At 49.5% G+C, this 23,902-nt stretch overlaps 1 protein-coding gene across 1 annotated transcript; it reads right to left on the bottom strand.

The window, feature by feature from the left end:
- Window positions 1-1,524: 1,524 nt before the first annotated feature.
- Window positions 1,525-20,663, bottom strand: phldb2a (pleckstrin homology-like domain, family B, member 2a). Its single transcript, XM_080013116.1, has 17 exons — window positions 20,600-20,663; window positions 17,887-17,957; window positions 16,397-17,376; window positions 15,907-16,242; window positions 13,180-13,314; window positions 12,684-12,821; window positions 11,203-11,352; window positions 9,450-9,560; window positions 8,334-8,423; window positions 7,877-8,017; window positions 7,449-7,545; window positions 6,790-6,985; window positions 4,872-4,962; window positions 4,606-4,752; window positions 4,057-4,276; window positions 3,775-3,860; window positions 1,525-2,878 (listed from the first exon to the last, which is right to left on the bottom strand). Exons 2-17 carry the CDS (start codon window positions 17,939-17,941, stop codon window positions 2,738-2,740), a joined length of 3,114 nt encoding a protein of 1,037 aa, XP_079869242.1. The 5' UTR covers window positions 17,942-17,957; window positions 20,600-20,663; the 3' UTR covers window positions 1,525-2,737.
- Window positions 20,664-23,902: the final 3,239 nt, after the last annotated feature.

Raw genomic sequence — 23,902 nt, 5'->3', positions numbered from 1 at the left:
GTCCCCGCTCCGCTGCAAAGGAGGACAAACATCCATGAATGGGGCCTTTCATCCGTCCGTTCACATGATTTCACAGCGATCAGCGTTGCCCCCACGCCCGTCACCGCCCCGATAACAACCGAACAAAACACGACACAACAAACCCACACGGAGCGCACCACCTGATCGCACGCGTGCACGCAGTGGCATCCCCCTGGCCGCGATGAACACCACCCGTAATGCACTGGGGCGCTCCGGCCCATCCGGCTCGCGGCCTGTGGATGTGGATGTGGAGGTGGATGTGGAAGTGGATGTGGATGTGGAAGTGGATGTGAATGTGGGTGTGGAAGTGATTCAGATTCAAGATTCAAGATTCAAGATTCAAGAGGTTTATTCGTCACTTACATTTACATACTTTCATACATATATGCAGTGAAATGTAATGCAACACGATGATGCAACGGTGATAGCACACAATATGTCCTAGGAAAAAATTTGTGTGGAAGTGGAGTTGGAAGTGGATATGGATATTGATGGGGATGTGGAAGTGTATGTGGAAGTCGAAGTGGATATGTATGTGGATAGATACAGTATATACATCCATGTGTATATACATCCACTGCCACATCCATGTGGCAGTGGATGTGGATGTGGATGTGGAAGTGGATATGGAAGTGGATATGCATGTGGATGTATGTGTGGAAGCGGTGTGGATGAGGGTGTGGAAATGGATGTGGAAGTGGATGCGGATATGAAAGTGGATGTGGATGTTGATGTGGATGTGGATGTGGATGTGGAAATGAACGTGGAAGTGGATGTGGATGTGGATGTGGATGTGGATGTGGACGCGGAAGTGGAAGTGGATGTGCAAGTGGATGCGGGCGCGGCTGCGGATGTGTCGCCCCGCGCCAGCCTCTCGAGACAGGAAGCGCTTCTGGGGAAGGTAATCTGGCGCGCTTCATTCTGCGTTTCCATGGCGACCGCACCGGGTCACGCACACGCCGCGAATGGCCGTGGATGCGTGGGGCGGGTGGGGCCTAACACTCTCATTGGGGTTCTACATATATGTTAGAACTCTGATTATACTTTAAATTGTTGTTTCTATTGTTACTACAAACCCCATGCAAATGTATTATTATTATATAGATAGATAGACAGATAGATAGATAGAGAGATGCACTGAGTCTAGCCAAGATCAAACTGGCTAATTGTGTCGCCCCAGATGAGCATTCTTCACAACAAAATGAGGCCACCCCTCCGCATGAGTAGAGAGGGAGAGCGAGAGAGAGAGAGAGGGGGAGGGTGATAGAAAGGGGGATAGAGAGGGAGAAAGGGGGGGTAGAGGGAGAGAGGTGGGGAGGGAGAGAGAGGGGAGAGGGAGAGAGGTGGGGAGGGAGAGAGGGGGAGGGTGATAGAAAGGGGGATAGAGAGGGAGAAAGGGGGGGGTAGAGGGAGAGAGGGGAGAGGGAGAGAGAGGGAGGGGAGAGGGAGAGCGGTGGGGAGAGCTTTCAACCAGGAGAAAGAAACCATACATGTAGATGATTTGTAATAAAAAAAACATTTATTTGTGTTTATTTAGAGTGATGGCAGCCATTAATAATAACAATAATAATAATAATCATCATCATCATCATCATCATCATCATCATCATCATCATCACAACATGGTGGCTGTTCAAATAAACACTGTTCATATGCAAACCACATGAAATATCAATATGAATATTTCACAGTGTGATGTGAAACTTGTCAACGGGCCCCTGAGACCATTGTCAGGCACCGAGGAGTGTGTGGACCACACACACGCGCACACACACACACACACGCACACACGCACGCACGCACGCACACACACACACACACACACACACACAGTCAAGACCAAAGTTTAAAATCCAAGCCATCGACAACAATTTTGACTCATTTTCCTGCGTAATACCCTGTTTCATTCATCGTGTGTTGTGATTTAACATGTGATTTGGGAAAAAAAAATAATATTTATATATTTATACATGTTTTATATTTACACATCAATACATCAGTAAGTCTCGTTGAATATATATATATTTTTATATACTCCTTTATAAAAAAATGTTTAATTATTATTCATATTTCATTTCTTTTAAAATAGCGCTAACCCTCTTTATTAAGGGACTATGAACAGCTACGGCATGACGTCATTGGCACAGCAGACGCCGTGCACTGGGGCCCCCTGGTGGTGACAAGCGGCGGAACATATTTTTTTTTTGGTTTGTTTGTTTTTAAGAGAGCGACTATTAAAAATAAAATTTAACACAAAATGGCTTCCCCCTTGTTCATGCAGCCTGAAATACAGTACATATGAAAGACAAAAAATAAAATAATAATAATAATAATAATAACAACGTCTTATTGTATACAACTGTAATTCCCTCTTCCAAAACAACACTAATGCATAACAACACAAATTATGCACGAGCTTGTGCACAACACATGTAATACGTGATAATAGGCCACCATTATAAAATTCAAGTTTGTTTAAAGAAGCTAACATATGCAGAGAAGAGGCGTCGAAAGCAGCAGAAAATATGTGGGTTCAAAAGGCACGTTCCTTCTCATAAGCTTAGTCAACTGATACTTCCTCCGGTATAAAATTCGTATAAACCTCCTTTTTGCACTCTATATGTACCATTTCATTTGTATGAAAAAAAAAACAATAATTCAATTCCGCAGCGTTCCACGGAGAAGGGGCGGAGCGGGGACGCGGTCGGTCGCGGCGTCACACCATGAAGTGCATGTGTCCCTCGGCCCCCGTCACCACCACGTCCATCCAGATGCGCATGGCCTCGGGAGACGGAGCCACCATGTAGTACACCCGGTCGTGGGTCTTCACGCTGAACGTCAGGGAAGGGTTGGGGCTCTTTGGTGTGTGTGTGTGTGTGCATGCGTGTGTGTGTGTGTGCGTGTGTGTGTGTGTGTGGGAGGGAGGGGAAGAATATAGATGAGGCGCTGGATCATAGGTGTTTCCCAATCCCGCGGCGCCACCACTATCCTGTCGCTGAACACGTCAGAAAACGAAGATGCGCGCTGATATATGATGGCCTGCCGATCGTGACGCGTGATCGGCGAGCGGTTTGTTTGTCGGGGACAGCTCTTTTAAACGACTCGGGAGTGAAAACGATTCCCCTCTCTCGACGGGGTGCCAGGCGGAAAAGGCCGACGGGGTTTGGTGCGGTTCACATTGAGATTTGGCGATTTACTCGCTGAAACAATCATTTTGACGGCGAGAAACGACTCTCGTGAGGATTCCCTCCGCAGTGGGGGGGGGGGGGGGGTCCCCCTCACTCCCTGAACCTAACTCAATGAACAAAGAGGAGAAAATCGAAACGACTCGTTCTTCCTGCGCGACTCGCCGAGAACCGAATCTCAAAAAACGAGTCCGATCGTTCGTCGCTACGGACTGTCCTCACCCGGAGCGAAGCTTGTTCTGCTGTAGCTGCTATTCCGTCTGGAGCTGATGGATGACGTGAATTAGCGCAGCCTTGCGATTTTACGCAAGGGTTCAACACAAGGTCTCATTTACGTTCTTTTTTTTCCCCTTTTTTGAATTATCGAGGCCCACCTGGTGCGCTCACTGCGCGCTGTGTGCCGCGGTTGAACAACACTGGTTTATACAGTATAAACCAGCACGGCTCACGAAAGGACGGTACAGGCCCAGGTGCGTGCACGCACGCACACACACACACACACACACACACACACACACACACACACACACACACACACACACACACACACACACACACACACCCTTACCTTGTGTGCGCTCTTTAGGTGGTCGTAATACACCTCCTCTATGGCTTGGAAGTAGATGACTCCCTTCATCTTGGCCTCGTGCTTGTCTGCAACAAAGATCACACACACAGAACGTGAACGGTTCAGCCGAAAGGGGCGAAAAAAAACAAAAACAAAAAAAAAAATCCCACCGACGTCAAAGCCGGAAAACCGTGCGAACGCAGGGGGTGGGGAACGATGCCGCCGCTGTAAAAAACCCGTCGCACGGGGTTTTACAGCGCGTCCAGGGCCGGATGCGCTCACCTGCGTAGTAGGTCAGCGTCCGGCGGTTCTGATCGAAGACGAACCAGCGTTTCTTCCAGGTCTTGATCTTGCCGCCCATTTTGACCAGGAACCCTCGGCAGGTTTTGTCCGTGATGGCCAGGTGGAAGCAGGCGCCCGGGTTGTGTCCCGCCGCCTCGATGTGGCCGTGGAGGTCGAAGTCGTCCTTCCTCACCGGGAGGTAGCGCGTCAACAGCCGAGACTGCGACGGAACGGGGGGCGGGGGAGATCGCACGATTACATTTGTGCAAAAGTTCGAATTAGGGCTGGCGAACGATTGAGGTGATTAATTGTGATTCGCCATCAATCGCGCCATTGTCATATTGTGAATCGCGGTTGCACGACAGTGCGAGCAGGTGGCAGCTGCTCCCGGCGTCGTTCAAACATACAATAGAAAGCCTGAGTTTGTGCGTTTGTGTCAAACTTGTGACAAACACAAAAAAATGAGCGCGTCAGAAAACGTAAACGCCGCGTTCGAACACGCCCCGACTCAAATCGGAAAATAACCGAAAAGTTCATCGTCGAATTCACCTGGGACCGTTGCTTCTCCCTCAGTTTCACCTCCCTCTCTATGAGCTTCTGCCTCCTGGTCGTCTCCTCCTGCAGCCGCTTCTCCAGGTCCTCCCTTCTCCGCCGCTCCTCCTCCAGCGCGAGCCGTCGCAGCTCCATCTCGCGCTCCTGCGGGGGACGCCAACAACCAGGGGATGAGAGGCGCCGCGGCACGCGCCCCGCCGTAAAGTAAACCTGCTCCGCCCGGTGGGGGGGGTGGGGGTGGAGGGCGACGCCGCCGCGCGTACCCTGTGCTCCAGGAGCCGCTGCTTCTCAGCCTGGGCCTCTCGGAGTAAGCGCTCCATCTCCTCCAGTTTTGCCATGTTGGTCGTGCTGGCGCTGTGGGGAGAACACACGTGCGAGTGTTGAGCGGCGTTGGGGGGGTCGAGGACAGTCACGGCGTGGGACACGGCGTCACACGTATAGAGACATTATTTATTATTAGACATTATAAGTTGTGGTTCCAGTTTTCCCGGACCTAATTAACTGTATTTAAATACATGTTGTGTCCATGTCGTCGTTTATGTTTTCGGTTAAATGTTGTTTGGTTCTATATTTATTTGTCTCACCCGTGGTGATTCTCCTCCCCTTGGAGTAGTGATCAGTTGTTTATAGAACCATGATTAATAGTTCTCTAAAGAGTGGTGTTGGTGGTGGTTCTCTTTAACCAAAAAGCTGCGCTCTGGCCATCCCACAGGTCGTCCACAGGACAGAGTTATCGCAGCAGCTCTTGATGATTAAAGAATGAATAAAGAGTGGCATTGCAGGTCGAGAAGTTGAACTCCACTTGCAGACTAACTCTGTCCTAGATGCAATAGTGCAAATGCTCTGTGTTGTGTGCCCAGCATGCTGACAGCACAGGTTAACCAAAAAAAAAAAAAGACATTATTTCCATCCCGGCGGTGCACACGCGATGGGATTAAGCAAAAGACGCGACCGCAGGGGGATCACACGTCTCGGGGTTCCATCTCGCTCTCTCCGAGTGGAGATTTAAGTCCGAAAGAAGATTTTTCGAAACAGCCGGATGATCACACAGGTCTGAGACCGATCACGAGGCGTTTCTGACCATCTCAGAGCAAACCGCCCGAAAGACGAAGGGAAGGGGATAAGATCTCACGCGTGTCCGGGACTCAAAAATTCGAAAGATCAACTCCTAAACGGACACACACCAGAGCAGTGTTTTCAACCTCTGCGGCGGCACACAGGTTGCGCTGTCGAGAGCTCGCCAGGTGCCGCTAAAAAGTTCCAAATTCCACTTTGAAAAGTCAAACAAGCAAGGGAAATGAGCTCTTGCGCTGCAAGATCACAATTGCAAGGCAGCAACTAATTAATCGAATTCATCCGTTTCCCGACAGAATAAGTGGCTCCAGCGAAACCAGTTTTCGCTCGGAGAGTGAGGACTGGCTGCCGCGACGAAAGGCTCGACTCTCTTTTGAGATTCGGTTTTTCGCGAGTCGCTCGGTGAGACGGGTCGTTCTCTTTTCCCCCGAAGACGGTATAATGGCCTTCCTGATCAATGAAAGAGAGTGCATTTTTTTCAGTTTATGAATGAGAGAGTCGCTCTTTTGTCGTCAAAAAAAAGTCGACGAGCAAATCGCGACGTACAGTAGTCTGGACAGGAGACTGGTAAATAATAATAATGATGATAATAATAACTGGGGTTTATATAGCGCCTTTCACAAACCCAAGGACTGTACAACGGAAAAAAACAAAGAACAGGACAGGGCAGATGAATCATAATTAAAAAAAACAATAATAAAAAAAAGGGTCAGGGGCAGTAGGCCTTGTCAAACAGGCAGGTTTTGAGAAGGTTTTCGAAGGTGGCCAGGGACGGAGCATTTCGAATGTCAGTGGGGAGAGAGTTCAAGAGGGTGGGGGCCGCCGCACCGAAGGCTCTGTCCCCCAAAAGGTTGGTAGCCTAGTGCTGGGGGTGGAGAGCAAACCCGTGTCCGAGGAGCGCGGGCGTAGGGGCGGAGGAGGTCAGTTAGGTACCGCGGGGCGAGGGCGTGGAGGGACTTGTACCGGTGTAGTGCAGTGGGGCTATTTCATCGTAAAACGCCTCCGCCCTCTTCAGGCGAGGGCACCACCTTCAGTCATCCCTCCAGCTCCCGCAAAACAACAAAACGTCCCCGTTCCCTTTTTCCACGAGCACGACGCGTCTCTGACCTGGAGATGTTGTCCGGGGAGCAGGCGGAGAAGCTGGTCTCCATGCTGTCCGAGCTCTCCACGCTGAGGGTGTCGGAGGCGTGGCTGTGGTCCAGGTAGGGGAAGGGGTCCAGGAAGACGTTGGACTCGGAGACCGTCCGGCCGCACATGTCTCCCCTCCGCTGCCTGTCCTCGGGCATGGGGGCGTGGCCGTTGCCTGTCCGGGGGGGAGGGGGAAGGGGAAAAAAAACAACACTCCTGAAGAAGTGCGTTTGTTTGGATTGGGTTATCTGTGATATCAGCGGCGCGGGCGCAAAGAAGTACGGGCGGAGATGAAAGTGAGCTCTCGGTACCTCCCTCTAGTGCTCTGCATACTTTCCTTCAGTAAACACAACCAGTCACACATACAGTATTATAGGAGTTTTGAGAGTACATTTTCGAACGTGGTCATTCTCAGAGGGTAGTGGGGGAGGGAGCCCTGCTTTCACTGCAAACAGATCAAACTTTCATGAAACACAACTGAAGAGACACAGCCACTACAAGTCCCCCCCCCCCCCCCAAAAAAAGGGACTGATCTGTGAACGATTATCTCTGTTGATGGAGTTCATGTTACTTGAGAAAACAAGCGGCGCATCGGCGTACAGGGATCGGGGGTTTCCCTCCTCTCCGTTCCGACTCACTTTTGGGAGGGCGACGGGCGGTCAGGTCCCTGCAGACGGAGAAGCCTTGCGGGTTGACGCTCCCGCAGCTGGAGCTCTGGGACAGCGGCAAATGTGCCTGCGCAGCACACACAGACAAAGCACCAAAGCACCCGAGCGTCACCTATCTGGTGAGAGGAAGTGTGAGGCGTGGCGTCGTGAAACGATTCGTCCGTAGCGAACGCGTATTTTCGAAATTGAGTCGCGAGTCGCGGGTCATCCGTTTAGGACCCGGGCACGCGGGCCTGAGCCGAGACTCGGATCTCGAAAGAAAAGACACTCGAAGGCGTCTGAAAATGTGTCTGGCGAGTCACCCGTAAAGGGCCGAATCGGCCAAAAAGAGCCGAGCTTCTCACTCGCGTGGCGGGCTCTGCGCTCCTCCGCACATGGGCCCCGGTCCCGGCGCTCACCTTGGGAGACAGAGCTCGTCCCGGGGCCCTGCCGCCGTAGGGGCCGAGGAGCTGCTGCCCCCTCTTCTGAGGCGGGTTGTCGCCCGGAGCGGCGGAGTTCTCTTTGCCGCTCCTTCTTCTTTCCTTCAACGAGTGCAGGTGCTGCGGAGAAAGGGAACAATGTGTGAGTGAAAGTTATTATCCATTCTTTTTGTTAGATTTATTTATTTATCAAATTATCATAATTTAATTGTATTTATCTGTCTTTTATTTATTATGTATTATTATTGTTTTTTTTTTTTTTTACATTTCTGTTTTATTATTACTATTTTATAATTAAACACTTTCAGACTGTTCAGCCTTTTCTTTTTTTTTTTTTACGCTGATTTTCTGACAAATTCCTCGAATAAACTCATTGTGACTGGAGCATGAAGCGTGTAACCCTGACCCTCTTTTCTAGGGGTCCACCGCTCGGTACCTCTTTGATGGACACGGGGATGCTCTGGAAGGCCTGGCCCCCGGACAGCTCTGCGTACGTCCCTTCCAGAGCTGCGAGGCTCTCCCTCTCCTGTGGGAACCAGACGGGCCGCTCAGCGCTTTTGTGTGTAAGGCGGCGTTCCCCCACCTGCCGCGGCGCGGCTTTTGACAACGAAATACTACCATGGGCGCCGCCCCCGTCCGATAACGCTAAGTTCAGGCGACGCGATTCTGGCCTTTTCCGGAGAACGAGATGGGGGGACGGGAGCGCACGGAGCAGCAGCGGAAACACACAACATACCTATTCTACATTTCTCCTCCAGGCTTTTAAATATATTTCCTATCAAATTTCTTCTTTTATTCATTTTTGTTTTTTTTACGGTGATCAAGAATATAGACAAAAAAATAAATGATCCTGTCCCGTGCGTGGTATTTCATGTCATTTCCGGTGTCACTTCTCGCGTGCGTTTTCGTGTCAAAAACGTAGTTTGGACGAGTCAGAAAGACTCGCCGAGGATTCCTCCCGGTGAAAGATGTTGTGACGTGTGAGCCCCAACGTCCCCGATCAGTCATGTAGTGTGAATCCACAAGACTGCAAGATTCCCCCTCACAAGACAGAAGGTCGCGCAGCGTGAACAGAACAGCGATAAGACGACTTTGAAAGTTGTGTAGCGTGCCAATGCTTATTATAATGGCCTACTAGCAGCGGTGCCAAGCGATTCGTTCGAAGCGAACAAATCTTTCCAGTGACTCAGGCGTCTGGAGCCACTCCGACAAAAGATCTTCGACTCGATAAACTGAAAAAGAATTCACCCCGGTTCATCATTCGGGAAGTTAAACCCACTGAATCAAATGAACAAGAAGTCGGAAAAAAGTCGCCGAGCGATTCGTCGTCTTTCAGCCGTACAAACGTCCTCGCCCTCAGAGTGAAACCTGTTCTGCAGAACACAGAGCCGCCGTCTCGGCCGGAAAACGATCCGTTCGGACGAACGAGGGCGGCCTCGAATTCTGATCCCGCGGCGGGGAAAAAAGGCGGAATTGTCCCGTGCGTTCACGGCGAGCTCCCGCGGCCCAACCGGCCGTCGGAGCATCTAAGCGTGCGGCGAGGCGTCTTCACCTTCTGAAGCATGAGGAGCAGGTTGCTTTTCTCTTTCTGGAAGTTCTCCCTCTCCAGCTGGGCCTGCAGGGCGATCTGCGTGGACTGTTTCTTCAGGGTCATGAGCCTCTCCTGCGGGAGCACAGAACAACACCACATCCCTGGGATGAGGGGAGGAGCGGGGCAGACGGAGCAGAGCCGTCCGGGTTCATTGTCTAGAAACAGAAACGTTGCTTTAGACGCTTAGGAATTCCTCTTTTTCGGGGGAGGGTTCATGTCTTTATTGCTTTGACAACGCGTGCGCGCTGAGTGCCGCCCGGCGTGGGGGGACGAGCTCGCGCGTTTACGGCGCGAGCCGCGCAATTTCTTTTGCGGCCTCGCTTTTCGCGCGCGGCCTGCGGCGAGATCGATAACGACAACTCACGTCGAAGCGGAGACATCAGCCGCGAGCGAAAGCTTTGAAATATTCGAATAATTTCCCCGGCAAAAAAAATAAAAAATAAAATAAAATGCAGCTCTGTAGCCGTGTAACTTCAAACGAATTAAATAAAAAAAAAAAAGCACATTTAAATGATTACTCTCTCTCTCTGAACGCAACCTGATCCAACCTGACCATTTGTTTTTAATAAGACCCTGACGAGAAATTATGCGGGGGGCATGGGGGGGGGGGGGGGGGGGTGTACTCTTGCCAAAAGAGTAATTCAATCATTAAAATGCCATGAGAACAAAAGGAATAGAAAAATAAAGCAAGGGAAAAAAAAAAAAATAGAAAAGCCTTTTTTTTTCTACTGGTGTTGCTTTAGGCGCCACGCCGGGGGAGAGCAAACTGCGGCGAGAGCAGGGCTTCACGACGTCGGGTTTTAGTGGCCGAGCCGGGAAGGAGGCTGAGACCGAGCGACGGGGGGGGGGGGGGAGAGGGAGGAGCGGCGGTTTCAGCTGATTTGCTCTTATCCCATTCATGGACGAGCCTCGGACCTGCACGGCCCGGTGAGCCCCGGCGCGGAACGGTGAGTTAAGGTTAAGATCGGGTGATGACATCAGACGGGGTCGGCTTTAAATGTGTGCGTGTGTGTGTGTGTGTGGGGGGGGGGGGTTGGTTTAGTCCACCGCGAAGGTTGGAAAGGTATGGACTGGCGTTTTGAGATACGGCTCTCATCAGTCGCTCGGTAAAAAGAGTCCATTTTGGATTTTGCGACTCTTTTTCTTTCGCCCGGCGAGGGAGGACCTCGCGAACGACGGACGAGAGTCAAAGAGTCAATTCTGTCTAAATAATTTTTTATTTTTGTCGGAACGCAGAGATTGAATCGGTCGCATTCAATATGAATTGTACCAAAATGCGGCGGCCCCCTTTTTCCTCGGACTTCAATGTAGTCCTCGGTAATACTTTTCAGTTTGCAAGCCGAAGATTCACCCTTTTGCGGGAGCCGAGTCGGGCGGTTCGTTGTGAACGAATCGTTCGCCAGATGTGTGTCTGATCTTTTAAGTGGTGAACAGGGCTCTGGGGCTGCAGAGGATTATTTCATCGTAAAAAGTGTGCCGGGGGCAGCGAAGAGGCTGGGAGACGCAGCGTGTGCTCAAAGGTGGAGGTAGACTTAAAAAGAAGTAGAAGTTTTTTTTTGACCATAAAGACGCGTTTAAAACGAGATAAGAACAAATTAACGCGGTGATCCGGGTTTCTCACGGCGTTCTCCGCCCGCCGCCCCTGAGGGCTCCCCTCGCCGCGATCGGTCCAAGTGCCGTGACCCGCCGCCGGGCGCGTCCGCCCGCACGTCACCTTGCGCATGATGGCGCAGCGCTGGCGCTCGGCGATCTCTCTGAGCAGCTGCTGGGTCCGACTCTCCTCCTCCTCCTCCTGGTTGAACTCCCTCTCCAGCCGCTGGAACTCCAGCTCCTCCAAGGGCTTCGGCTGCTCCTCCTCCTCGTCCTAAGGGCACGCGCACACGCACCCACGCACAAACCGTTGAGAAGTAAGCGACAACGCACTTAAAACCGCGCCGACGTGTCTGACACTCGCTTGCTGCAGCCGTTTTCACGAGACAAAAGCCCCCCCCACCCCCCCGACCCCCAACGTCCACGATGACATCACAGGTTGCAGCCGGCGGCGGGTCGAAAGGGTCCAGCGGGTCCAAACTTGAAGGACATTATTGATTCAGCTCGTTGATTCCAGCGAATTTGTAATCGGCGCTCAATACCAGACCTAAAGAATGGCTCCGACTCCAAAATTAGGCAATTCCTACATAATGCTTTGCGATAAGGAATGTCAGCTGCCAGAAGAGCTTGCGTCTGCTATAACATAGTTCCAACAGCAATTTAGCAAAGTAGGTCACAGGTCACAGGCTTTTACCGAGGATTAAATGAAAAGCCAAGGAAAAACAGGCAAATGCGTTTGGTGTTATTCATATTGAATGTGACTTGATTTACTCTTTGCATTTCGCCGAAATAATAATTGTGACAGAATGAAGTGATTTGGATGCGGCTCAAATGAAGCGGGAATTCCGCTCACAACTCAGGGCGAGCGACTCTTTAGAGACCCTCCCTCGCTCGCCGCACGTGACCATCAAATGAACGACAAGTCGGTCGACGCTTTTCGCCGAGCGGCTCGTGAGGGGGCCGAAAACTCAAAAAAAAAAAAAAAAAAAGTCGGGCCTTTCATCGCTACGAACGGTCTCGGGACGGGTCGGTTGGTTCTGATGGTTGAGTTGAATTTGTGCAGCCTGGCAATTTGGATCTTGCAACACAAGAGCTTGTTTCCATTCTCTAAGTGGAATCATGGGCTTCTAAACGACTTGATCCTGTTAATACATTTAGCAAAAGAGGGGCACAGATGCACACATACTGTACAACAGAGAGACCGTTTTTGGGGGGGTATTGGCCAAGAGCTTCTTTACCAAAATCTAAGGCTAAACTTTAACGGTAGGTGTTTGTCCCGCACGGAAATGTGGATCACCTCTGAAATCCGTGGGAAACGGGTGAAGGTGTCCTGGTCAGGGTTCTAACAGGAGAGGGAATGACGCTCGTGCTCCAAATGACGATTAAAAAAAAAAAAAAAAAAAAAAAAAATAGATCCTTTTTCAGTTTTCTTTCTGTGTCTCCGTGGATCCTCCTTCGGAAGCTTTCAGCTCGGCCGCGTCGAGGGGCCGCAGTTCACCCGGGCGCGACGCGGTATCTTTGACTAGTCCTTCACTGCGAAAGCTTCCCCCTCTCACCGCGTGCGTAAATCAAATCCCTTCCCCCCCCCCACATCCTTGCTCCTACCCGGTTCTTGACGGCGGCTCGCGTCTTGTCGCCGCCGTGCATGGTCTCGTGGAGTCGGTCGAGGGCTTCCTTCTCTCTCTGCAGCTGGGCCATCTCCGAGTCGTGCTCGCCGTCCAACAGCGCACACTCCACCTCCATCTGGCAAATGCGGTGAATACGTTGACGTCAAATGAAACAAGATGGATAATCAGACAAAAGCCAATAAGTCCTCCATGCCCAGCGGATCCCAACCAGTCTGAGCTCAGGATCCACATATCTATGTCCATCTACGTCACATATCTCCATCTCTATCGTATATATTATGGCCTTAAAAGTCATTATAGGTCACGACTCAAACGTCGTTTAAGATCCATTCCGTTGGAACTGTATGTATGAACGTATGTATATGTATGTGACAAATAATCTCTTGAACTTGAACTTGAACTACACAAAACGAGTGGTGCCGAATGAAGCCGCCAGCAATGCTGTCGCTCCCGGGGCGTCGGTCGGTGCGTACCTCTCTGGTGGACTCCTCCACCTGGTTGTCCAGGTCTTTGATCTTCTGCTCCAGCTCGTCGATGTTGTTTAGAACTTGGATCCTTTCCTCCTCGATATGCGTCACCTCCCGCTTTAACTGTATGCTCCCCAAAACCTGCGGGGAAAGTCAGAGATATTCATGAAAAAAAAAAAAAAAAAAAAAGAAGGATCATTAATGTAAATTAGGATTTGTGTTGCAAGATCAAAATTGCACGGTCGTTCTGCGCCGCATTCACCGGAACAAGTTTCACTCAGGAGATGATGGCTATAGGTTCGACCCTTCTTTTTGAGATTCGGTCCTTGGCCACGCGGTCAAGCGAGTCGTTCGATTCCCGACTCCGCGTTCATTCGGTTTCGGTTGGTTTAAAAGGCACAGCCGAGCGAGGGAGGACTCCCAGCGAACGACGAACGAGGGTTTATCAGCTTCAGTTCGTGAATTGAAGATTCGCTCGCCCGCCCCCGCTCTTTTGACGGACAGGCGAGTCATATTAGCAGGCCATAATAATGAGCACGGTTCTACACGTCTCTCACGTTTGTTAGTGGTTAACTGACTGCAGGTTGTAATAAACAGAGGCAATAAGAGAAATTTATTTCATGCATTAGCTTTAGTGCTATTCTGTCATGAATCGACAACCGCATCTGCTCCGGTGGAGTGCAGACGCTCCACCGACACCGTGGAGGAGATCACTCTTCACTTGCAGAATGGAAAGTTCCGTCCCCCGTGTGAGAGCGCGAACTCTCACATACGCGTCTCCTCCGCTAAACACACAGGCTCGCTCATTAGACGCCTCCATATCATAACAGATGATCGGATAGCGCAGCGGAATTATGCCCGGCCGCAGCCTCGCGCGGCACCACGGCGGCTCGGGGACTTATAGGTAGTTTCCCGGGCGGTATGCGACCGCTTCCTCTCCCGGAGGACCGCGCTTGACGTGGGAGGAGGGCGGAGTCTAAACCGCGGCATCTCTGGCCCCTCGCCAATGGACACGGGGGGGGTCAATTCTGGCCGCTACTTTTGAAAATTCGCGCTATTAAAATTGTGCCCTCAACCCCTCGTACCACGGAAGGTAAATGAACTGGGTGAAACAACGAAGGGCGTTTTTATGAGCTCCCTCGTTCATTGGGTACAAGTCTAAAAAGGGAAGGATCCGGAGAAATAGGTGGCTTTGCCCCGCACACACAAGTGGCAACACACATACACACACACCCGCGCGCGCACACATGCATGCGCGCACGCACGTACACACGCACACACACTAATTCTTTTGGGGATAGAGTCATTTCCTGTTCTCCATCCTCACACAGTGTGAATGGCCGACTGCCGCAGCCAAGCCGTTCCAAGGAGAACGTCTTCATTAAAACCAGACACACCGCTTGTAAATGCCGGAGACAGGGAGAATGCCACATTCTTACAGAGACCATAACTTTGGGAGTGGGACGCCGTAGGAACGTGCACGGGGTCCATGCGGACGCGCAGCAGTGTGGGGGCGGGGGCTCGGCGGCACGTCACCGGCCCCCAACACAGATGTTTGCTTGGGGTAACCGTGCTTATTACCGTGGACTTCCAGTAGCGAGGTAAGACTCGACAAACGATTCGTTCGTCGCGAAACAAATCTCATAAATGACTCGGGAGTCGCTCTCGCAAAGGGGTCGAAACTAAATGAAAATACAAGGCAAAAAAGGGTAAAGGCATGAGCCACAATTCATACTGATTGTGGCTGGTTTACTATGTATTGCACCGAAATAAATAATTGACAATTTTTGATGGATATCAAAAACAGTATATTTCGATCAAATTATTCTTGCGAGAACTCCATTCACAACTCAGAGGCAAACCAACCCTTCTGACTCTCGTTCAGGGGGTCCTCCCCCACTTTACGCCAGATGAATCAAATGGACGACGAGTCGGGAAAATCGAAGAACGCGGTGTTTACTGAGTGACTCGCCAGGAACCGGGCCTCAAAAAGAGTCAAAACGTTTCACCCCCCGCGAATAGTCCTCACTTTCCGAGTGCGACTCGTTCTGCTGGAGCTGCTTGTTCTGTGTGGGACTGATCAATTAGATGAATCAGTGCGGCCATGCAGTTCTGATCCTGCGACAGGAGAGCTCATTTCCAGTATTTACTTATTCGAAGCTGCACTTGAAGAACGGTTACGGCACACCTGGCGAGCTCCCACGGCGCACTAGTGTGCACAGCGGTCGAAAAACACTTTTTACCTCGTGGCCCATCACCGCTAAGGCCCAACTCAGGTTGGACACATTAATCCCTCACTCGGCCACGTTCCTCCACAATAACTCTCCGAAGACAGTGATTCCGCTCGCTCGAAGAGGCCCCCGTCAGCAGTTCAAAAGCCGAACGGCGCCAATAATTCCCAGACACAGTGAATCTGAGCGCGGTTGCTCACGAGGAGCATGTTAAGAATTTGCAGATAACAGAAGAAGATAATCGCAGAAGAATGTTTCACAATCAGAGTCAATCAAGCACGTTTGTTGTACGTCGTACACAGAACCTTCGCCGGGGCCTCTTTGCCCGCGGTCGGGCTGGACCCATGTTGAGGGAAACGGGTTATAAACACAGTCAGATCTTGTCTGCCCGACATGTAAACAGGATTCCACACCAATGAAGAGCAGATTGGCTCGCTATAAACAAAAGTGTAAAAATGCTCTGAGTGGAGTTGTGTGGCAAAGATGAGGGTGGGGTTCTTACTTTGACCCTGTGCTGAGTGGCGGGCGAGGGCGCGCTGCTCTGCAGGCTGACGGTTGGCGACTGGGGCCTGGTGTCCCGGTAGGCGCCCTGCTGGCGCTGGCAGACCTGCTGAGGGTCGGCCTGCGGATAGTCCCTGGCCTTAGCCCCGAAGCAGCTCTCCGGGGAGGCGTCGTTGCCATTGGGGGAATCGGTGAACACCGAGTCGTCATCCGACACTTGCAACTTCTCCAACTCCTTGTTGATCTTCTGCAGGTCGGAAACCGCGGGGCCCGGCTCCCTCTCCACCTGGCCGAACTCGGTGCACAGGTTCAAGATGGTCTCCAGCCGCTGGCTCTCCTTTGGGCGGGGAGACGGCGAGAAGCACAGTCATCAAGAATTTCGTTCTCCGTTTTCAGTTCTGTTACCTTCAGATGTTGTGCTGCTACGTAATGGGTTATCTCACCCTAAGCCGAATCAAAAAATCCCCCAAAAGACTCAAAACAATACTCACCAGTCGCTGCACTCTCTGTTCCCTGAGTCTCTCGTCCCTCTGATGCAGGTGATAGTCCCTCAGTTCCTCCTTCCCATTCAGGGAGCTGATGCTGCCAACCCTCTGGCCTAACCCCAGCCCAGCCTTGCCAAACGACAACCTCCTTTCTCCCAGGCCGAGGTCTAAACAGCTGGACGAGTCCCTCAGAACCTCACACTCCATGTCGAAGCCCAGAGAGCTCAGCGAGGCCAGGCTGGCCCTCCTCGGGGTGCCGGGCACGCTGGCAGGCACCGTCACATCAGGCGGCTGCTCAATGGAAGACAGGCTGCGCCGTGACAATGTCTTGCCATCTCCTCTGTGGGAGCCCACCGAATGGCGCGTGGGCAGGGACAGGGCAGGGGGGTCCGCCGCCCGGTGGAGGCGAGGCAGAGAGCGGCTGTGCGATCCCAGGCCATTCAGGGAACCGGTGGAGTACTTCCTCTGCCGAGAGTCCCCCGTCCTGCCCTGAGAGTAGAGCCTGCGGCCCATGCGGGGACTGGAGGGCACGCTGGCCGCTCCACTTTTGGCCCGGGGCGAACGAGGCACCGGGTCACCGTAGGAGGAGAGCAGGGAGACTCCATCAGCCAAACTGGAGAGGAGCAGGCTGTCCTGCGACTGGTGGCGGGAGTGTGAGTGGCGGCGCAAACTGCCGGGGCTGAGCGGGCGATCACGCTGGCGGGGCGAGGGAGGCACGCTGCTGCTGCCGTAGTGCAGGGCTCTGGGCGCGGACGGAGGGCGCTCGGCTCCGCCCAGCGTCGAGTGGGGACTCTGCAAGGGCGGCCGGGCGGACGGGGACACGCTGAGGTAGTTGCGGCTGAATTCTGCGGCCCTCAGGCTGGCCTCCAAGGCGCTCTTCCTGCGCTGCAGAGTTTCCATCAGCTCCTGCAGCTCCGCCTTGGAGCGGGAGCCTCTCAGGACCGTCCCTCCCACCGAGCCACCGCTGCTCGGGATCTTTACGCAGTCTGCAGAAAGGTATGTTTATTCAGACCGAATCAGGCTTGAAAATCAAAACATGTAATGGTGTCTCTCTTCAGAGCCATGTGCCATATGTGGTAACTTTATCCCTTTGCAGTCGAGCTCAGAGAAGAGCGATCACACATGTGCTGACTAAGAAGGGGGAAACCAGCTAAGAATGCTCTCTCATACACTTCTAGGCCCAAAACCAACACTGGCATGGCGCTTCGGCGTCTTCTAAAAATGGAAGAACGCTGTTTCACAAAGACAAGAGTAGAACGCCATCGTGCCCTCCAGGGTCATTCCTCTACCGGGCCCCCCCCGAGCGGCGCAAACACCCGATGCGTAAAGCGCTTTGAGACAGGCGCGGCACACATTTTTATTGGTGTTTTTATGGTTATTATGAGCGAACTGAACCAATTTAGTGTGAGGCCCCAAAACACATGCCGACGCTGCGCAAAACACAGAAGACAAAAAAGGAACTTCTCCGCAAACCCCCGCCCCGCCCCCTCTCCTACCTGAGCCGTAGCCCAAAGTGGCGACGGGACTCTTCTGGGGCAGCATGTTCTTCATTCGTTTTATCTCCTTCCTGTGTTTTCATTGTGAGAAAGACGACATGAACGTTAGAAAACCGTCTCTGAGCATCCCTCCGTGTTTATAAACCGTGTTTTTTTTTTTTCTTTTTTGGTTGTGCTGATGTTCTTGTTGGGCTCCAGATAAAAAAAACCCCCAAAAAAACAAAACAAAAAAAAACAGCTGTGACTATTTGTCCATGAATTTAACAGGCTGGGGGGGGGGGGGACCAACACTTCAAGCGCTTAATTGCGCTGGCGATTTTCCATTAACATTTCAGAGGGCGGAGTCAATGTGACAAACTCACAAAATTAAAACACATACAAACGCTCTCTCTCATACACACACACACGCACAAGCACGCAAGGTACGCAAAGAAGAAGAATAATCTAGACCGGTCATTTATCTACAATATAAAAATATGTTATATGGTCTAATACTTAATATTTATTATTTTTGACTATTAGTTGTTCTCATACAGTATATTGAATACATTTAGTTCTGACAGACAACTCTTGGATTTACTTTCAAAATGATCTTCAATTATTTTGCGTCGTCTAAACCTTGGCTCTGCTGCTCATCACTCCTGTCGAGATGTAACACGGGTCCACTGAGTGATTTGCTCCTGAATTAAGAACTAATTCAAGTACAAGTTCAAATATTGGTGCTTACGTCTGTTAAATGTCCCTATGTCCGTTAAATGTGATAGAATTAGACCGTTAACGGCAAAGTGTTAGAAATGTAAAACTAAAATAAATCACGTGAGTTCTGAAATCAGTGGGAGGTGTTTTCCGTTATTCACCAGCTTTTGTTGGCAAACAAAGACTGAATGGAATAAATGCAGCCGACGGGACGGAGTCAAACAAAGCCTATTGATTGGTGATTGCGTCATAATCAATGACGATAAGATGATTTGTTTTTCACTCTCCAGTTTTGTGTTTTGCAAACTTTTTTCGAAACAAATTGACAAAAGGAATAGAGTTTGCGCCGAGGGACGGACCTAGAAAAAAAAGGTCTTGGAGGTACCTGAACATATGGCAATTGATTCAACCCTTAATGACACTTCACAGATCCCTCATAAATAATGCAACGCTGGGCCGCTTTAGACCGACCCGTCTGGAAGCGAGTGAGTTGAAATGGAAAATCCAGACGTCCGCAGCCCGAGCGGGCGGACGGAACCAAAAGGGAAGGAAAGAATCTCAAATGAAACTGCTGGGGGAGACGAAAAAAAAATAAAAAAAATAAAAGTTCATATACAGTAATTCCATAGCAAAAAAAAAAAAAAAAAAAAAAAAAAAAAAAACCAGATCTGAAAAGAACTTCTCCCTTTATCGTGTAGGTTATTGTCTATGTACTGTAGGTAACCCCCCCCCCCACCCCCCCAAACCCAAATATCTGCTCTCCCTGAGAAACTGACATTGCCCCCTCCCCTTGGGCAAACCCCAGTTGTTTCCACTGGAAAGGGCTGCAGGCACTGGTGTTGTGCTAGGGCTTCCAGAAAGTAGATGCATCTGCATGAATGTAGGACAAAGAAAGAAAAAAATAAAAATAACACAGCCAAAAGAGAGGGGCGGGTGGGGGTGGAGGAGGAGGGTGGGGGGTGGCTGTCTGATCCAAGGTTTTGTGGATGGGGAGAGGGGAGCCTGGAGACAGGAAGTAGGGGATCATTTTACACAAGGCCCAAAATCAATCAGCATGAGTTCCCTCTCCAGTGAAGGAACCCGGCCTCCCACACCCACAGCCCAGGCGGCGAGAAGGGACCCGAGAGCACGGTTCACCTCACACGTGCATGCACGTGCGCGCCGACAGCAGCCATTTGAGGGAAAATTTTAATTTTGAATGTAAACAGATTTTTCTGTCGTTGTTCTTTGAGTGTCAAATGTGTGCGGTGGGGGCGGGGGGGTACATCTTTGCTAGAAGATAAGAAACAGAGCCGTCAGGGACCCTGGACCAGACGTCCTCCTCCGAACTCAATCAATCATTATTTTTTTAATGTTATTAATAAATTTTCTTTTATTTTTATTATTTTTTGTGAAGCACTTTAAGTTCCATCTCCTGTATGAACGTTGCTATACAACTACATATTATTATTATTATTATTATTATTATTATTATTATTATTATTATTATTATTTAATATCTTGCCCCATCCGGGCACAAACATGCGCAGAAAGAAAAAAGCTGATTTAGGTCATCATTGGTTCTTTAGGTCAATATCCTTGAAAATGACCAAAAATTGAATTATTTTAATTTATTTTAGTAAGTTATTATCAGGATCTGCATAAACGTCATCAGTTGTATAATACAAGCTGCTATATCAGTGCACTGGACATGACAAGCACCCTTACATTTCACAGCAACAACTTCAACGTGGATACTTTTCAGGGTATTTGTACTTTTACTTGAGTAAAAGGTTCCTCGGACCCTTTCCCATGATGTAAAATTATTTAGATTTTTTTTTTATCTACACAACTCAATTCCATTGTCATTCTTGAATGGAGCAATACTTGCTTTTAAAACTGGATGTAATAGAACTGCCGTGCCCCTAAAATCTCGTTTCCATTCAGATAAAGTGGAAGAGCTGTGAGCAAATGGTGATTTCCCCAAAAAAGGACAGAAGAGAAGAGAAGACAGGGAAGACAGAGAAGACCCACTGACCTTGGTTTCCTGTCCCATTGAAGTTGTCTCAGTCCTTTTATTTTCCCCCTGCTTGTACAATGATCCCCAAGACAAGCGTGACAAAGAAACCCCCCTTGTACCATACACTCCCCCAGACTCATCTCTCTCTCTCTCTCTCTCTCTCTCTCTCTCTGCTGCCACCGGACGGTTAGGCACCGAATTGTTCTTTATTGAGTGAGGAGGGGTGAAAAAGAAAAGAGGGACAGAAATAAAAATAAAAAGAAAGGGGGAAAGAAAGAAAGAGAGAAAGAGAGAAAGAGAGAAAGAGAGAAAGAGAGGAAGAGCGAACGAAAGAAAGAGAGATACTTTTTTATTCCAATATAAATAATAATCCCGCGCGCATCGGAATAAAGACCGAGTCAACGCGCCCATCGCGTCGCCACCGACCGACTCATTTGAACGGATGGTTCGCCACGAACGACTCGCTCCAGGGTCTGGACTCCTGTCCGTGGCGTCGCCCTGCGGGAGGAGCAGCTTCTCCATCCGGGGCCTTGAGGGTGCGCTGCAGCGCTAACGAACTCCTGGTTCCCTGCGAAACTGATCAGTCCCCCTCTTCCCTTTTCCCCACTTTCTTTCCTCTCTCTTTCGTATTCCCCTCTTTCTCTCTCTCATTTTCTTTCTCGCTTTATTTCCTTGCTTTCTTTCTTTTCTTTCCCTCTCGTTCTCCCCTTCCTTCATTCCTCCCTTCTCCCTCCCTCCTTCTACTTTTCTTTCTCTCCCTCTCATTTCTCTCTCATTCATTCTTTCTTTCTTTCTTTCTTTCTGTTTTTCTTTCTCTTTCTTTCCTCTCGCTCTCTTTCTTTCTTTCTTTCTTTTTTATCTCTCTCTTTATTTCTTTCTATTTTTCTTTCCCTTTCTTTCCTCTCTCTCTCTCTCTTTCTTTCTCTTTCTTTTCTTTCTCTCTCTTTATTTATTTCCCCCTCTCTCTCTCTTTCTTTCTCTCTTTATTTCTTTCTTTCTTTCCCCCTCTCTCTCTTTCTTTCTTTCTATCTTTCTCTTCTTTCTTTCTCTCTTTGTTTTCTTTCTCTCTTTCTATCTCCCCCCCTCTTTCTTTCTCTCTTTCTTTTCTTCTCTTTTCTCCTTTATAAAAGGGCCACAACCTCCAAATGGTTTTCAGAATATGTTAACAGAATATCCTAATATTTCATAATATAGTAAATCATTAAAAAAAAAAAAAAAAAAAACAACGTTTGGCCATATCTGCTCGGTTGTAAAACAACGTATCAAAGTTGAGTTTGGAAGAATAAAAACTGAAGATTAGTAGGAAAAAAAAATCCTAAATCCAATCCAGCAGTAACACTCACAAGAAAAACTTGCATTACCTCAGAGGGAGGAGGAGGAGGAGGAGGAGGAGGAGGGAGGGGGGTCTCTGGAGCTCGGCCGAGACTTGCTGATTACTTCCAGACATTTTTGGGTCTTTGTTAGCGATCCACACACACACACACACACACACACACACACACTTTCTCTCACACACGTACATGCACGCACACACACACACACACACACACACACACACACACACACACACACACACACACGCGCACACACACACACGCACACACGCACACACACGCACACATGTACACAACCTAAACTCTCTTTCTCTCCCCCTTTACTCACTCTCTCATCTATAAGCGGCATAAGATGAATAAAAAAATAGGGAGTGGAAACCAGGTATATGACACTTTAATGAGAAAAAAATGTAATGAAAAGTAAAGTAAAAAAAACCCCAAAGAATATATTTTTAGGATATATATATATGCTGTATATATTGTACAGGAAATAAAAATGTGATTCTATGCACAGGATACAATTATTGGTATGGGTATATGGGGTATGAATGATACATTTTATTATGTACTTTTAGTTTAAGAAGCACTTCCCATGCATCTGCATGATTGGAGCAAGGCATGATGGGAGTTGAACAGTATGTAAGCACGTCTCTCCTAAGGCCCGGAGGAGTCAGAGAGGTCAAGGAGTGGAGCTTCAACGCCCACGAAACCTATATCGATGTTTGCCAAAAGAAATTGGGTGTGCGTGTACCGGAGATGCAAGGGGATAAATTTTCATGGGGAAATAAATTTAGTTTTTTCTTTTTTTTAAGTCACTCGTAAAGAGTCGAATCCCCAAAAAAGAGTCAAACTTTTCACCGCTCATACGGAAACAATAAATCCTCGGCGAAATAACTCCTCTTCCCCCGGCTGTCCCCAGCGCGTCGATGTCTGCAGAAGGCCGGCGTGTGGGAGACAGAGCAGGGGGGGAGAAAAAGAAAAAAGGGGGAGGGTGGGGGTTGATGATGGCATGGAAGAGGGGGTGTCAAATTCTGGAATGGGTGGGTGTACGGGCGGCAGTAACACTTGGAAGGTCTGAGTCATAGCAAGAAAAAAAAAAAAAAAGTTTCCCTCCAAAAAAAAAAAAATAAAATAAAAACCCAATCCCCAAAGGCCTTCGTCAATATGTGGGGAAAACCAGGCGATGGCCACTTATTTCAACTAAACAAAGCCTGGTTTTAAATAGATGACGACACCTTAATAAACCTCATAAACATGATCAGCACACACAGCGCAAGATTCTAAAAGATTTGCACAGCTAACGACCTTGAATAAAGTCTTATCTTCCGAGGTCATATGTTGTTTTGGTCTTGCAGCTCACAAAACATAACTTTTCCCTTTCGTTTCCTGCCAAAGACCTGCTCATCATACTTCATTCCAAAATAAGATGCCAAGGAACCGGATCGGCGCCGGGAGGGAAAAACATAAAAAAAAGGTGGGGGCGAGTAATTTTTTTGTGCAATCTTGTGATAGGGGGCGTGCGAAAAAAGAAAATGGCTCTCTCTAACACGATTTTCGATTGCTTACGCAGTCCTCTTTTTTCCGCGTCCGTCGTTCTTTGTTGTTGCGGCGATTCAACCATCCGGACGGCAGCCCGAGCTAAACGGTTTCGATTTAGTGGCTGAGAAGAGAAAGTTGACTCTCGAAATCGTCAGATGGAAAAGAGATCAGAGTATAAACGACAGAGAGGAGAAGACCAACACTAACAGCACTTTCATTCGACTCCATCACAAGAAAAGAAAATAAGCGGTGATTGGGGAGAGGACGCTGAAGTTCTACCACAATCGAGCAGAAATGTTCAAATTCCAATGAAAACATAAACGATGGCGTTGAGCTCTCGTGTTGCAAGATCCAAATTGCAAGGCTGCCCACACAGTATTCATCGTATTCACCAGTTCCAGGCGGAATAGCGGCCCCCGCAGACCGGCTCTCGCTCGGAAAGCGACGA

Source organism: Zeus faber, assembly GCF_960531495.2.
Source record: "Zeus faber genome assembly, chromosome: 14".
NCBI classification, from domain to species: domain Eukaryota; kingdom Metazoa; phylum Chordata; class Actinopteri; order Zeiformes; family Zeidae; genus Zeus; species Zeus faber.
This window is presented reverse-complemented; position numbering and strand designations above follow the sequence as displayed.